Genomic DNA, 16,483 nt, shown 5'->3' on the forward strand with positions numbered 1-16,483 from the left:
ATAACAGTGTTTGTGTTATTTTGTAGATCCATTTAACTGTCCCATGTGGGGACATTGCTGAGGGAAGTTGTTTTTTCATGATGTCCTATTTTGCGGGGGATGAAGCAAAAGCCCTAATGCACCCGCAGTGTTGCTCTGAAGACATAGGAGGTTTGAGGAATTTAATAGAGCCTGATTTCAGTGCTGCCACTCAACGTGGTAACATTGCCTTTGCCTTCTTTCTTCTTGCTTGTTGCTCGCTCTTTTGTACGGCTGCTAATGTTTGTACAGCTGAAAGGGCAGGGTGAACAAGTCATGGAACCGATCTAGCTGAAAATTAGCCCAACGATGTCTTTCCTTTCCTTTCATGGAAAAATAATCTCCAAAAGCTTTGTTTGTGATCTTGTGAGTATGTGTGTATCTTTCTAGTTTTATTTTCTTTCTTCTGGTACCACATGGGCAGGAGCTATTTACTTGAAGAATTTCTGGAAAGAATCCTGCTTTGATACTTTCTTCTGGGATTATTTTTTTGCTTGCTCTGAGTATAAATGAATTTTGCTTCTGTATTCAGTGTTTCTTTTGTCCTCTTCAAAGGTTAATGCCACAGAGCTGTCACAGGTGGTTCTTATTTTTCTGGTCATGCTGTTACAGCAATACTGTTTCTTGAACTTGTCTTCCCAGTCCTTTTTTCCCCTCTGTATAGCTGTTCCAGTATCTGTTCTATTCTCCTCCAATTATTACTGTTAACCTCTGCCCTTTTCCTTTTGTAAACTTGTAACTATTTCAACAACAAAGTGATGTTGATATGAAAAGCTAAAATAAGTTGAGTGCAGTTGTGAAGAATGTGAATTTAAGGTAGCAATCCAAGGGTTCTTTCTCCCGAGAAGCAAATCTCTCAGGTGAACTGTGGGATTGTTTTTTAAATATGTTTTTTCTAATTGGAATGTCTTGGGTGCTGGGTAGGGAAAAGGGAAGGATCATACGTTTTGGTAAATGAGCTGCTTCCCAGCTCTGCTTACCTCTTGAATACAGGAGGAGATGAGACCCTGTCTGCATGGAGCTACTTCAGAGGAAAGCTTCGGTGCCTGGTAGCGGTGATTCACCGTCTCCCCTACACTCTGTCTCCTCCATAAATGGCACCTTGGAATTGATGATCTGTTTGGAGGCTTTTAGCAATACTTTGTTTACTATCCGCTCATATTGTGCGTTGTTCTTGAGAATATGTGAAGAATGCTCAGCTCCTTACAGGATTTGGGCCGTAATCAAGGCTGACACTGACTGGCATATTGTCAAATTGTGCATGTATCATTTATTGTTAGATAACACTGGACATCCGTTAGTGTCTCTTGACTAATCAAGAGTGTTGCTTCACATATTCTTACGACGAGAAGGCGAAGGATTCTTGTCGTAGCTGCCAGCTTTCATCATCTGAGCGGATTGCAGAAGACGGGACTCTAGGGACAATTGAGAATAGGAAGCTTGAAGATTTGCTATGTTCTTCTGAAGCATTGGAATGACTTTCATAGACTCAGGGCATTGTCTCCAGAAGATTGCTTTTGTCTTGTTTTTTTCATGGTGGTTATTTTTGCAGAATAAATGTGTAGTTATTTCTAAAACTGTCAATCCATGTGTCTGTTCCAGGGCGATTTGATGAAACTGTGATTGAAGAAAGAAGGCAATGTGCTGAAGATCTGTTGCAGTTTTCTGCTAATATCCCTGCTCTCTATAACAGCAAACAGCTTGAAGAGTTTTTTAAGGTTTGTTAGTATTTGCAGAAGTATTTACTTCTTACTGATATGAATAAAGTATAGCACTGGTTCTGCTTTACTTTATAAACTGCAGAGTGACAGTGAGCTGATCTGACATGCTTTGTGAAGTGACTGGGAGATTTCCATTCACTCTAGAAATGTGGCTTTAAAAAAACCCCAGTGCCACACCTCTACAAGGTGGAAAACTTTACAGGAACTTCAGGTGAAGGGATTTGGAATTTTTGTTTATTGAATGATGAGCAAAACCAGTGATGTTAAATCCAGGTGTTCAGTGGGGAAGTAATAAAAATATTGTCACTGTTTCTATATTTTATGTAGGTGTTTATAGTTTCAAACCAAAGGAAGGAAGACTGTCTAGACAGTTTTCTCGTGATCTGTTATGGATTCAGGTCCGTGACAACAAATTTGGCATATAACTAGTCAAACGTGCTGCTTGTACAGTGTTGTGAGAACCGCTTTCCAAAATATAGCTTAGGACAATATGTTGATCTGGACTTCCTCTTTATTACATCTTAAGCAGTTTGTTTTCAATAGTTTCCTCAAGTCTCTCTATTTTCAGTAGCTTAGTCCAACATTCTGCAAACACATAAGCGTAAATTTACATGTAAACATGATAGTAACTCCCTGGAATTAAGGAAATTCTCATCTGGCTAAGATGGGACTTAAGTGTATTGACATGTTAAGCATATTTAAGTGTTACATATGGAAAAGCAAAATTACAGTGAAGCTTAAAAGTCTTCACTTTTTTTCATGATGCAGTTATTGCAGAGCCCTTTAAAATACTTAAATAATTTTCTTTAAGCTTTGGTGGCAAAAATGAATGGGAGACTGAGTATTTTACTTCTCAGTTTATTTGCATTTGCACTTTTTTAGTTCTTTGGAAATACTTCTGTGTTTTTGGGTATTTGTTCAGAGCTCTTTTCCCCCTCCTTTGCTTAACAGAAGTATTAGTTTTAGCCTTCCAATGGACCTTTTCTGGCTTTATAAGGCAATGAATAAAACTAGAAAGGCATTGATTTTTATAGGAGCAAGTACGTCTACAAGGGGAGTTATGCAAGTGTAGTAATTTAGGCTCATTTGGTAGCTGATGTTGTGTCATGTTTTCCTGTAAGAAAGCCTTAGGTTTTGATCAGTCACCAGCTCAGCCAGTGTCCTTTAGCTCTGCTCACGGGTGGTTTTGTTCCTTTTCAGATTTTTGTGCAAATAGCCATGGAGAGATAGACTTGGACAATGAAGTCTTAGAAACAACCGAAGGGAGTGCTGTGTGTATCTATGTACTATAGACTCCAGAAAAATGGGCTGGCTAGTGTGAAAATGCTCTGGGCTAGTTCAAGACAGATTAGCAATGCCCATTTGTAACACTGCCTTGGAAATGGTGCAGTTCCTATTAAAGTTGCATGGAAAGTGAGCACCTGAAATACAAAGCAGAATTTGAAAAAAACCATTTAGGTGGTTTCTAGTGCAATTAGTTATTCCTGTTGTTGCTTCATTTACCTTTGATTCCTTCCAGGCTTGGGAGGGAATAATGTCGTCCTTATATGCTGGGATGGCCTTATCTTCCCTGTTTGTCCAGTCTCGACTACGACTGAACTCCAGATAGTGGGTCATGGGTGGGACATTAGCCTGATGGACAAACGCTCCTGCATGAGGGACCTGCTGAGCTTGGGAACACCACTGCAGGGCACAGACTGTCAGTACCACAAGAGAGCAGGAGCATCACTGTTCTCTCCCTGTTAAACTCTGGGCTTTGCAGGCAGACCTGCTGCAGCCTGTATGGTTCAGGACTCTTGTTACTCACTACAGAAGCTGCAGTAGGCTAACTGTTTAGATTCCTAGACAGTCTGTGGCAACCAAACATGGCCTAACCAAAAGCCCTTGTTTGATTTTGCAGGCTTATATAGTTTAATTAAATGCATTAACTACAAAGTAATGGAGCATTCACTGGTTAGGAAGTCTAATTTTGACTATCGCTGCTATATAATGAGACTTTCCATAGAGCACAGCAGCTAATTAATTCCTTTCCCTCTTTCTTTTCAGGGTGGAGAGGTACATGATGGGTCTGAACTGATTGGTCCCGTCGAGCCTCTGTCCGACTCTCTGACTGACAATCTGTCTGACTGTAGCTCTGAAGGTTTGCTTTCTTTACTCTTGTAACCTTATAGTGTCATCTGTTTTAAAGCAGCACATAAATGACGAGTGCCATATCTGTACGAGCATTGGCCTCCAGTTTCTGTTTGCTTGGTGTGACAGAAATGCCAGAACTGGGATTAACAAAAGAGAAATTGGGCTCAGCAAAGCTCTGTCTGCATTGCTGGGAGTTTGCTTCTAACAGGAAGTTTTCTGGGAGTTTGTCTAGTTCATTCTAGAAGTCCTAGTGCTCTGTTGCTCAAAAAGAACTGCTTTTGGTGCTAACTGAACTGAACCTTCTGGTTTAAATGTACATAATCCTGCCTGCTTCCAAAAGGTGTGGTAGTGTTTGCTACTAATGGTGACCCAAGTCTCAAGCTGTAACAATTTGCAGAGAACTTTAAAACCATTTTGAGGTTGATCAATAAATACAAAGATGACTGTCTGAATTTGCCTAGAGCATGAAAAATAGGTCTAAGATTTGAACTGCCCCATTCGTTTCAGAGGGTTCTTATTCAGCTGTTCATGCTCTGGGTGTCACCATGCTTGCAGTGCTTAGTAAAATCCAGAAGAGAGTTGGTATCATATTTTAAAAGTTTAAGTATGTCTTCTGGATGGAGCATACGGGAGCGGTGAATGTTAAAGCCTCCTGCAGGGCTCAGGGAGATAAGCAAGTTGCTTAAGTCTCTTAAGAAAAAATGCTGGCAGTTTTTGTTTCCTGAAAAGAACTCCCTATTCTTGAAAGTCTGAGAGGTTGTGTGTTAGAGCCAGTGTGGACTATGTTCAGTTGAAAACTGGAAATCCCTTCCTTAACTTGCTAATGTTTTCTGGTTGTGCTATGCCAATGGAGGGTGTGTCCCTTTTCCTGTGATTGCATTTCCTTAGCACAGTGTAAAGATGTATGTGCTGGCTTGGATACCACGTGTGGAGCAATTTTAGTGGCACTTCTCTTGCGCTAAATAATAGTATAGCTGTGAGGTACGGTCCATCAACCCAAAAAATACTGTACTAGGGCTTCTTGCCTGCCTCTGGAGGCTGAGCTAGCTTAAGCATTTCTGTGTATAATCATCTGCCAAGTACCATGCAATCTTCTGGATATTTATGTATTTGAATTATGCTTGGGTCCTTGTGACTTCTAAGAAATGCTTTTCCAACCCTTCAGATTTTCCTTTGGAACTGTTTTACACTCATTTATAAATACACATTATTATACAAACACTTATGAAGCTTATTTGGCAGGTTTTTTTTTCTTAACTGCTTAATTTCCTCTGATCTTTCTGGCATAGAACTTGCTTTGGTAAAACTCTGCTTGAATAACAAGAACTGCTTGCGTTTTCTAACGTTGGTTGGTTGGTTTTTTATTTATTTTTTGCTTGAGGTTGTATGACTTGCCACTGGGATGTCTCTGTGTCAATAACTTTGTGCTTAGTTATATAATACATTCTACATGGGCAGTGAGTTTTGCATTTTATTTTGTAGTATCTTCTATAATGTTAATGAACTAATGCCCCCATAATATTTCGTTCTGTGAAGGGAAAGGTATAGAGCTGTTTATCATAACTATCCTCTGTAATTAAGTACTGGTAACTAGTTTTAAAGGGGCACTATTCCTGTGAAATTTAACATTCCAGATACTGACAATGCGCTTATTTTACACTGTGCCTTATAAAAGAAAAAGTGCTTCTAAAAGTGCTTAATGTGAACGTTTCTATTCTTTATTCACAAGGGCCTCATTTTTAGAAGAAGAAAAACACTTCTTTTATATGAGATAAAATATTGAAAAGAAAAAAAATGCTGTAAAGTAGAAAAATTCTTTGATACTCTTCTGAATTGGCTGGAGTGGTTTTAGGGGATACTTGCAACAACTATGAGCACAGGATTTCCAGATGCTGAATGTGGCTTTTGTGGAGTTATCTTTTCTAAAAATCTATGTGTTTTCCAGCTCATATTTTCTTATGTTTGAAACCAAATTTTGGACGGGAAGGAGACTAGGGAGAGAAGGAAACATCTGCCTTTAAGCCCTCTAGATGGCAGTGGCAATACTCGGCTCTGAGTCTTCTCCCTGCCTCTCCTCAGGGCATCCTGCCTGCATCTAATTTTTCCCAGTCTGATTATCGTAGTTAACTGTGACTAGTTCACTGTGTTAGTTTTTGTGAACGTTCAAGGGCCTCCACCTGGGCACTGCTCCTTCAAGCTGTTGTACTGAGAAGTATCAAACCCATTCTTTAACAGGTGCTGGTGTTTGCTTATAAGGGTGGGTTGTGTTTTCTCACTTTTATCTGTTCTTTTCAGACAAAGTTCAGTCTGCAGAAGGTGTGCACATTAATGGTAGAAGATGCAAACTGATAGTAGTTAGAAATGTTTTTGTACCAAAATAAGCGCTAAGTATCTTGCTTGTAAAAGCAGTTTGGCAGTTCATGCTTTCACAGGAACCTGCTTTTTAAGAGGCCAGGTTACCCAGGCTTTCCACCAATTTTTGGAAACTGTGTTTACTTCTCATATACTTGGTGAAATTGCACAAGGCAGAGACAAGTACAGGAATTTATGTTCAATTTCAGCATCATTATACTCATCTGATATTCCTGACAGACAGTCACTCTGTCTTCCTCTCTGGGTACATGGGATAATGTTCATATGTCCAACTTTCTCTCCAAAAGTCTTTCTATACCAATTGCCAAATTCTTTAGAGAAATTCACCAGGAAGCTCACTTTTTTTTTTAAATTTTATTTTCATTCTTTTCCCCCCCCTTCCTTCTGTTTTACCATGTTCACATTATCTTCCCAGAAATAAGCATATGCAGTTTAGACTCTTCCTACCTCTCGGGCTGATTGGAAGCCCCATGACTGTAGTGGTGTGGTGCCAGACCCGGGCTCTAAACCTGCCCTTAAGCAAAGTTTATTAGCTCAGGCTCTGTGCCATGCTAGCTGTGTTCATACAGCTTCTGGTCAAGTTGGCTGCAAGAGCAGAGCAAACGTGGTTTTGTTTGGACTGTAGGGAGGGGAACTTGGGTCTGTCTGAAATCTGCTGTGTGGAAGTGCTCTAATTCATCCAACGTGGGTGGCCAGCACACCCTTCCCACAAACCGCCAGCTTTTCCATTCATTATCTGCACCCTTTGTCCGTCTGTCAGCTCTGCTTCCACCTATACATTCCCTAGCTAGCAATTTCTCTTCACTGAACAAAATAACTTGACTCCTCTAAATGTTGTTTCATAAATTCTCAGTCCTCTGCACCCAAATTTGACATTGCTGTCCCTAAATTGGGCAGGTGAATGGCCCATTATTAATACACTAATTAATGAATCTTCTGTCTTCCTCCAACTGTTCTATTGTGAGGTTGCCTTCTTTCTTGCAGGACTTGGGGCTACACGGGCAGTTTTCTTCTCTGCATGGACACTTTGTTTTATGTCCCTCCCCTGAAAAGATCAGGAGCGTTGTTTTCTGTGCACCCTGTCCCCTCCTCTCAAGCAGTCTTGTGTCACTAGGTATCACTGTGCCTTGCTTTTCAGACAAAGAGAGTGGCTGGTAATCTGTTCTCCTTCCTGTCTTTTTTCTCTAACTCACATTAAAGGAACTGCTAGCTTTTAGAAAAGCAGTGTTTCTACGTTGTCTTCTTACTCCTCTTCCATAAATTGTAAACTTCCTCTAACTCTAGAGTTGTGAAATCGAAAAGAAAGTTTGAGTTAGTTGCCTTCGAGTCAGCTCCTTGCTACTGCCACATACTTTTTGCAGGTAGGTCAGAACACTTTACCTGATAATGTGGATAAACTCTTGACTCTGTTGATAATACAAAAGAAAACAGACACCAGGTTTTAGCTCAGAATCTACTTTTTCTGTGTGTTCAAACAGCTAAATGTCTTGACCTTGTTGCCTGTTTTATTGCCTCAGTGGGTACATGTGCCAAGGTGATAAAACAAACTGCTACTTGATATCCAGGTGGCACTGCCAAATTCGTGGCTTGCTCCATATGTCTCATGCAGGGTACTATTCTGGAATGACATTTTTGAGACTGAAAGCTGGCTTTCTTTTTTCTTCTTGGTGTGTAGGTCCCATCTTTGAAGGCTCTCCTGTTTTAAGTCTCCTTAGCTGTAAATCATCAGAGCAGTGAGAGATAGGGATTTAAGTGCTGCTGCTATTGAAATTAGGTGAGTTGGAGTGCTGAGGTTTGAATTAGCCCCCCCTAAGCAAGCACCTGTGTTTTGTTTTTTAACCTCGGAGGCAATGAGAAATGGCAAATCTAATGCCACTGTCACAATTTTAGTGGTGTATTACCACATGGATATCTCTGCTGGCTGGTCAAAGACCAGTTTCATATTATGTACTTTTACCTGTAGTGGGGTCATGCCCTTTCATTTTGATGGCAGGTGAACATCCAATCTGCTGTACAAAAGGATGTCAGAAACATTATTATCATTCTTGTCCTTTTCAGTTCGAAAGGATTTAAGTGGGCTTGATGATGTGACACTTACGAGCCAATCGGAATGCGGAGGTGAGATCTAGAAGTTGTTTCCATTACATTTGTGGAATTTAAATTATTAGAAAGTCATAAATTATGAGTGAACACTTTTTGTGGATGATAATCCTTACAGAATGAAATGGTGAACGTGTAAAACATCTTTGTTGCCATTTATTTCCAAATAACCCTGCTAAGTTGCTGTAGTTTAGTTACTGAAGGTCAGCTTGCAGTAAGTATATATACTTTTAGCTTATGGCAAACGTAAAATGTGTTAGCTCAAATTTCAGTGAACAAGTTGTAAGCTAATTCATTTTACCGTGTGTTAGCGATGAAAGAAGAGTATACATGGTAGATGTGAGTTAGAGTGCCGCATGATGCATAAGCTGACAGTAACTGTGTTAATTCCAACTCCTAATTTACTGTTTTTTGGGATGCTTCATCTTACTGATTTAAAACAGTATGTTGGGATTTCTTGCAACAGTAATCTGACTCCTGCTGATTTGACTTTTCTAATAGCACTCACACAGAGTAATTTTCCTGGAGCCCAATGGTGTGCAGGCTTTGAAAGTTTAAGTTGGGTGTTAGATGTTGGTATCTTCATTCCCAGTATTAAAATGAAGACCAGTTGCTCTGCGGAGTTTGTAGCTAACTTTAAAAAACCATGTTTCTATAGGTAATAATTTTTAAGACAGCTTTACAGGCAGGGAATTTCTGTGCACAAAGGCTCAGGAAGCTGCATAAGTGAGAAGAAAGCTAAAGTCTTTGGATGGGATAAAGAATTTTGGAGGTTCCTAAGGTATATGAGAAATCTAGAGTAATGGATGTCTTTCTGACTGTGCTTTCAGGCTTCTCCAGCGACAGCGACCTGATCTCTCTGACAGTCGATGCAGACTCTCTTGCTGAGTTAGATGATGGAATGGCATCCAACCAAAGTTCTCCCAGTAGAGCTGTTGGCCTTTGCCTTACTTCTGAACCCCCAGTACGAAGCACACTGGCACCTGAGCAGGAGTGGAGCAAACCCGAAGGAGAGAGGGAAAGCCATAGTCTGTTTACTGGAAGCTTAAAACCCAGGCCTGGCAAACAAGATTACTTGGAGAAAGCAGGCGAGTTGATAAAACTGGCCTTGAAGAAGGAGGAGGAAGAAGATTATGAAACTGCCTTCAGCTTTTATAGAAAGGGGGTTGATCTGCTTCTGGAAGGTGTTCAAGGTATGGATCTTCCCGCTATGTTTGCCTTACCTTTGGTTATGGGTATTTGTTTATGGCGTTTCCGTAGTTAACATCAGCTTACTGTGTTGCAAAGAGGTGATATGAAATGCAGAATGATGTGTGCCTGGCTTTCACGTGCTTGATAGCTGCTGTGCATATGAGAGAGAGAGAGAGAGATCTTTCTCTCTAAGACTGAATGATAATTTAGGGTCTCATCTTCCAAGTGCCAAATACCTCCTCGTTTAAAATTGCAGCACAACCTCCGACTTGCAGGTAAGTAGTGAAGTGCTCCACTTTTGCCTCTTTCCTTTTTATTACCTAGGCATTAATTAATATGTGGCACTTGTAGCACTGTAGAAACATTATTTAATTTACATGGTTAAGTGAGGATTAATTATCCCCATTTTACGCATGGGGAGAGGCAGACTCAGGTTAACTTCCCAGTCACAACAGGATTAGAACTATTCTTGGCTTATAGCCTCTTGCTTCTTCCACTAAACTGTTCTCCTTTTCTAGCTAAAGGACGCATACAAACTTACGTGCCTGCACTGCTGGAGGAGAACAGGATTATTTTTTTTTTTTTCAAAAGACTTTGGTGTGTCAATATTAAGTCTGCAAAACCTGTTGTTAACTGACCAGATGCAACTACATGCGAATTTCTGTGGACTCTCCTTGCATCTTGTCAGTCAGGGAACAATTTTTTCCCCTTCCATCTCTAGTTCTTGAGAATCTAGAGCAATAACCTCATATTTGCATTTTGTCCAACAACGGTTTAAAACTATAAAGCACAGGAAAAGATTTGTTCTTTCCTTGAGTGAATTCAGGGCCTGTGTATTGTGCTTCTGTCCCACGCAGGTCAAATGAGTAACATCAGAATTGTGGCTTTGTTTGATGGTATACAGCACAGATGCATTATGCTGCTCCAGAGCTGAACTTAAATGCCAATGTACCAAAGAACATACAACCAGAAGCCTTTGCTGCATCTCGGTAGGATGCACGGCAGTGGTCCAGACCCTCTGAACAGTTCTAGGAATGAAAGTTACCTGCTGAGCTGCTTTAACAGGGCCTGGCAAAAAATAATGGATAGGTTACTGATGAAAACTAGAGGTGTGGGCCAAGATATGTGCATAGCTTTTGCTTGAAGTGTCTTTTTACTTTTTGGCAAAAGTAAATCTTCCTCTTTCTTTTCAAGTCCCAGTGATGTCAGTAGGGTTACTGCTTTGCTGCTTGTTGTAGCTTTTCAATAGCATCCTATCTTTCCTTGCCCATGTTATCAAAATACTTTTCATTCTTGATATTGAATGTGCTGGCAATCCTTCTGTTGGAGAGCCCAGCTATTCTTTCTTTACTAACACACTTCTTCATAGACCTGTGTGCCATGCAGTTATAGTCTTCTAAAGAATATCCTGTTTCATCATAACCAATTCTGTCTTCTCGCCATGATGCAAGGCTGCTGTGATGCAGTTTCAAACTGACAGTTCGAGTTTCAGCTTCAAAAAGCTTTCTTTATTAAACAGTTGCAAACTGTTAGGGCATGAACACAAGTCAGGCTATCGCACATCAGTTGAGCTGTGGTAACTATGCATGCGTACTTGACTTGTGGCAGTGATTAAACATGTTGGCTTTGAATCCGTGGTAATCCTTATGGTAATATGTTTACCTTGAAGTTTACCTTGAAGTTGTGACCAACCAAACTTGCATGTATTGTAGGTGACTTGCTCAACTGATGCATAATAATGCGTTGAACTAGAGTGGGTTGAGCTTTTTACTTACATTTGCTAACATTTCCTCTAAGGACTTTTGCTTCTTTGCCGTTGACTAGCTACTCATCCAGCTACCTCAGATGACTGCTAATCATTTTCTCTCACCCACTGGTATCCGTGCTTTTCAGGCTAGGAAAAAATTCAAGGCGTCTTAGAAGAGTGTGATATTCTGCCCTGTTTTCCTGATGCCACTCAGATAGTACAGTGGGGGTTATTAATAAATTTATAGTGGTGGGACCTCTGTGTGTGTGGGTAGAGGTGTTCCTGATGGATGAAGAGATGTGTAGCCAGCACTTGCAACTTTTTCTGTGCAGTCCCTGATATTGCATCTGTACAGCACAAGGAAGGGAATAACAGGAGTGAGTTGCTTTTTAACTGGCATCTTATCCCTTGGGAACATAAATGTACAGGGGCTAGTTCTTAGCAGTCAGCTCTTCTTTCTTCTTTCTCTGTGTTACCCTGTATGGCTGTGGAGGTGGAAAGGAAATTAATGTTCGTCCTCTGCTGGGCACTTACACTAAATTTGGCTAGATACAGCTCGTCTTGTGTCCTTTCTCTTTGGAGCTTCTGCAAGCTGGCAAGGAGACACTGATGTCCTTCTTTATAACGATAGGCCTGATTCAAACGCGTTCCTAAAAATATATGCCTTCTCAGGATCTATGAGGACAGTAAAAAACCAACCAAACAAAAAAACCCCAAAACCAAAAAACCAAGACCCCAACAAAAAACCACGAATAACTATCTGTATCATGCTTTTTAATCTAGCTACTTTGAGGGTGATAGTGTTTAGTGTTGATATGTGGATATTCACTGTATGTTGCAATAAAAAAACCAACCTTAACTTAATCACTTCAGCTATTTAAACACCCATGGTTATGTATTTCACATGGATAATAACATGCTTCAAAGATAAGGATGGTGCAATTGTTACAAAATGCCTATTATCTTCTGCCATTGATTATTTTTATACTATTTTGTGTAAATTAGCCTTCGTAATATCTGAAAGTGAAACACAGCATTCATATATGCTTACACACACATATAAAGTGACATTGCCTTTCAGTGTATAGCCATTGCAGAATGTGTGGCCTCTCTTTAGAATGGACGGGAAGTGGCTTTTGCAAGTTATATGGTAATACATATTTTTGCCACGTGGTGGCACCAAGGAAATAGAAATTGACACCTAAGAATTGCAATCGGGAAACGTAACCAGTGTACCAGGGGGAAAAAAAACCACATCCATCCTGTGTTTGAAACTTCTCTCAGAATTAGCTTGGAAATGTAGTGCCTCTATAAGTTGGTTAGATGTATCTGAAAGATAAGGGTGTCTCTGTTGCCAGCTGCTCCTTTAGGCTTGGTACAAGATGATCTACTTCTTAAGGCTGCCTCGTCAAAATCGTGTACGAGTAAGTTTATTACTGCAAGTGTATAGACTTGTGTTGTTTAGCTTGAAGTAGCTGGCTTCCATAAAGGCAGTCGGAGCACACTTGAGTCTGTTACTTTACTGATGACTTTCCAGCTCTCTGAGCTGGTGACACTAATGCTAGACGAGGCAGGTGGTGCATGTGCTTACACCAAAGAAAGGTACATCTTGACTTCATTTTCAGCTGTGTGTGCATGCTCTCACAACTATAGTGGTGTTAATTATACTGTGCAAGGTGCATTTTCCTCTGCTAGTCTCTTGCAGAGTTCTAGTACTAAATCTTTTAATGTCCTATTCACAGTCCTGCCAAAAGGCCTGATCTGCATGTCACTTGGGGAATGAATGCCGTCTGTGCTCCGAGAGGCTGGTGTATACCTTGGACTCTGGGCATCTGCTCTTTATACATCTTGGGCCTAGTTCTGCTCCGTACATGGATTTTAATATTAAACATGTTTGTCAGCGGGAGGGAGGAGAAATGCATTCTTGAACTGGCAGCAGAGCCCTTGGACTACCCATTGAACTACCTGCACCTCTTGTACCTCCCTGCTTCATTTATACCAGAGCTCCCTCATGTGCAGTGAGAGGGAATGGCTGCTATCCTTTCCTTTTTTCTCTGAATACGTACTGATTCTGCTGCCCCTCTTGCATTTTCTGGGTATTGTTGTGTACAGGATTTTGGAGCTTTTGGAAAGGAGGTCTGTAAGGGTTGTATAGGATGGTTAAACAATTCTCTAGAAGCTGAAACCTTCAGGAACTCAAATCTTCTGCCTTTTAAAGCATACTAGAAGATAAGTATATTAATTGATAGAAACTTTGGCTCACAATTATAGCTGTTCCTTTGTTTTGTTAGCATGCCAGAGCACTTTGAGGTCATTGCATTGCTTCAGGCCTAGTGATGGAAAAAATGCACTAATCGATAGCAAGCCACCAACTTCTAGGCTGGAAGTTAACTGTGTTTTATGTGAAGTAGTGCTTTCCCTGACTTTGGTGTAGGACGTAGTTTATGTTAGGAAAAAGTAGATCAGGAGGCTAAAATTGTGTTTTGTAATAAAGGAGGGAGTCCTGTCTGCATAAACTGCTCCTCTTTTTCCAACTCCCAACTGTTCTCATGTTATATCCATTGTGGATCTGGGCAATCTGAGCTGTGAGATAAACATAGTTAATATTATTGCTTATCGCTGGGTTTCAGTAACTTCAGGCACATGATGAAGCAAGAGCGCTTCACAATTTGGTCAGTCTAATTCGTATAGAAAAGTACAGGATCTGTTCCATGTGGTTTAGAAAGCAAATGTGTTCATTGCTGGTCTGTTGCATACAAGGTTCCATGTTACACATTAACATCTGAAGGGAGATGATCCATTTACTCTGTTAGAGATTTGGGGTGTTTGTTTTCACATGTGTAGCAGCTGTAGCTGGGCACAATGAATATTCATTTGTTTTAGGGGGCTGGTTCAGCTAGGCAGCATGGACCTTGTTGCATGAAGTATGAGGTGCCTCTTAAGCCAGCTTAGCAGCCACGAGCTGTTTTCTAGGTATCTGTATTTTGCATTAGGTATCTACAACTTCTAGATAAGCTGCTGGTGTCTTTGAAAGCGGGCTGCGAATGTCAGTTTTGCACTGCTCAGTGCTATTTTAATGTTTATGTAGTAAACAGAGCTGGAACAAAAATTACACAAATTACTGGAACCTTGCTAAAATGACTTTGACTTTTAACCCAGAAATGCATATACAATGAAATGCTGGGAATACTTTGGACAACTAGATGATATTTTTGGATATTCTGAAAACAAACCAACTTGTGTCTAATTACTGGGATTATGATGGGCTGTGATTTGAACTTGTGATGGAGCCAGGGATGCAAACAGGAGCATGCTTGACAGAATGCCAAGAAGACAGTGCGTTATGAAAAGGGGAAGAGGAGCCATGGCTGTTCCACGAGCACGTTTCTGGCTTCCAGAGTGAAAAGCACCTTTGCTTGTTTGTTGAATGGCAGTTATGACGACAACTTCTGTTACAACATAGTAGCTATTTTAAATTCTTTTCACTTGTTAAGTTCTCTAAGTAGTGGTTCTCATTGAGAGTAACAATCTCTCAGACTTTCTGAGCTACCCAGCAGCTATGCCTGATTTGAGCAACTCCTTTGAGGAAACAACAGACCCTGTTCTCTGAGAAGATGCATTGGGGTGTGAGCTGATGTCTGCAGGGAAACCGTAGAGTTGTGCTGGGCCCCACAGAGAAAGGTTAGTGACAGGGTGACTGACAGAACTGTAATTCTCCCCCACCTGATCTCAGACAGCCATGCTTCTATGGTGTATCATCACTCACCTTATTTGCTGTTGTAGCTTTATGCTTCCACTGAGGCTGGAACCAGTCAAGAAAAAAACTTCCTGCCCCGGTTCCTTCCAAAAGAGCTGAAAACCGTCTGTTTCCTGCTACTGGGCTGTGAGGGTGCTGTAGGACTGTTTGGGTTGGACTTTCTGAGCAACCACTTTCTGTGCTCCCTCTCTCCTAGTGCTTCATACAACCTTGAAATCACAGCTGCTGTTTCAGAAGGGTAGATGTTTGTGAGAAGACTTGTCTATTGACAAGCAGCTAGATTAAGAAGGGATGTTGGAAATACTGTGGTTTGCTTAAAAAAAAAAAAAGTCATCTAATCCCACTGTGCTGCCAGTGATGCTGAAACCCATGCTAATATGGGCTATGAGCTGTTCATAATGGAAATGTGTTGGCTTCCAAGCCCATTGCAGACCATACAGAGCTTCAGAGCAGATTAGTGCTATAGGATCCATCACTGTGCAGTAGATGCTGGATGGATTACCCTGAGTGATGTCATTCTATCTGCAAAAGTACTGGGTTTAGACACTTCATTGTGGCAAAGCAGTAAAATACAGCATCTGCCAGTAAAGTACGGTGAAGTTGGTTAATGTATAAATACAGTCAGATTCAGCTATGTAAAGGAATACTCAAGGCAAAGTTCCACTTAAACTGCAAGACTTCTCTGCACCAAGAGGCTGATAAAGGTCTGGGGTTTAGCACCTGCTGCACAGCTTAGAGCCTTAGAATACATGTAAAAGTGACTTGTAGGAATACCTGTAAGCCAACATGTAGGGCATGATGCAGAGATGACTCTGAATGCGGTTGCTTAGCTTGTGGCTGTTAAAGAATGAATAAATATGTGACGAGGTGGGCCTTAAAAATCTGTTCTTTCTTCCCTGTTCTGGGGGACACAGCTAAACTGCATTGGCTTGGTGTTGATCTAACCTTTCCAAGACCTCTGAGTCTGTCCTCATAGCAGCTTCTTGCCAGGTTGCTGCTTGTGCCCAGCTTCTTTGACAGACATCTCTGCCTGCCTGCACAGCCTTTTATCTCAGCTGTTGTTAGCTAGCACTTAGCTGCAGCTAAGTGCATTAATCTTTTTTTGACTGTTGCTATGTGGGGTTTCTACCTCCTGTCAGAAGACCTAGTAGGGTTGCCACACTTCTTCCAGCATACAGCGTAGGCAGAACAGACTGATCTAGCTTACAGTGCCACTTCTGTCCTTAGGTGAGAAAATTGAAGTCTCTGGCTGCAGGATTAAATGCTTCAGGCAGTGTAGGTGAATTGAGGCAAATTACTAGCTGGAATAGAAAAATTGCATAGATATGTTTAAGGGCATGATGCTGCAGGATAATCAGTGCTCTGCTTTCTGCCCCTCCCCAGTTCTTGCATATACACCTTCTCTCTTTTCACAGCTTCCTTTTCTCTTTTCTTGTCCTCTTT

At 40.9% G+C, this 16,483-nt stretch overlaps 1 protein-coding gene across 5 annotated transcripts in view; it reads left to right on the forward strand.

The window, feature by feature from the left end:
* Positions 1-16,483, forward strand: part of RPS6KC1 (ribosomal protein S6 kinase, 52kDa, polypeptide 1) — an 87,353-nt gene that overhangs the window by 10,735 nt on the left and 60,135 nt on the right. For 3 of the 5 annotated variants that reach the window (XM_009330189.1, XM_009330187.1, XM_009330191.1), the window contains 4 exons: positions 1,621-1,736; positions 3,786-3,879; positions 8,304-8,363; positions 9,176-9,538. In XM_009330189.1, coding sequence (XP_009328464.1) covers positions 1,621-1,736; positions 3,786-3,879; positions 8,304-8,363; positions 9,176-9,538 — 633 coding nt within the window. Of the gene's footprint in view, positions 1-1,620; positions 1,737-3,785; positions 3,880-7,938; positions 8,020-8,303; positions 8,364-9,175; positions 9,539-16,483 lie in introns of those variants that run through there. The other 2 variants (XM_009330190.1, XM_009330192.1) reach the window with 2 other exon arrangements.

Source organism: Pygoscelis adeliae, unplaced genomic scaffold, assembly GCF_000699105.1.
Source record: "Pygoscelis adeliae isolate BGI_AS28 unplaced genomic scaffold, ASM69910v1 Scaffold308, whole genome shotgun sequence".
Lineage (NCBI taxonomy): Eukaryota > Metazoa > Chordata > Aves > Sphenisciformes > Spheniscidae > Pygoscelis > Pygoscelis adeliae.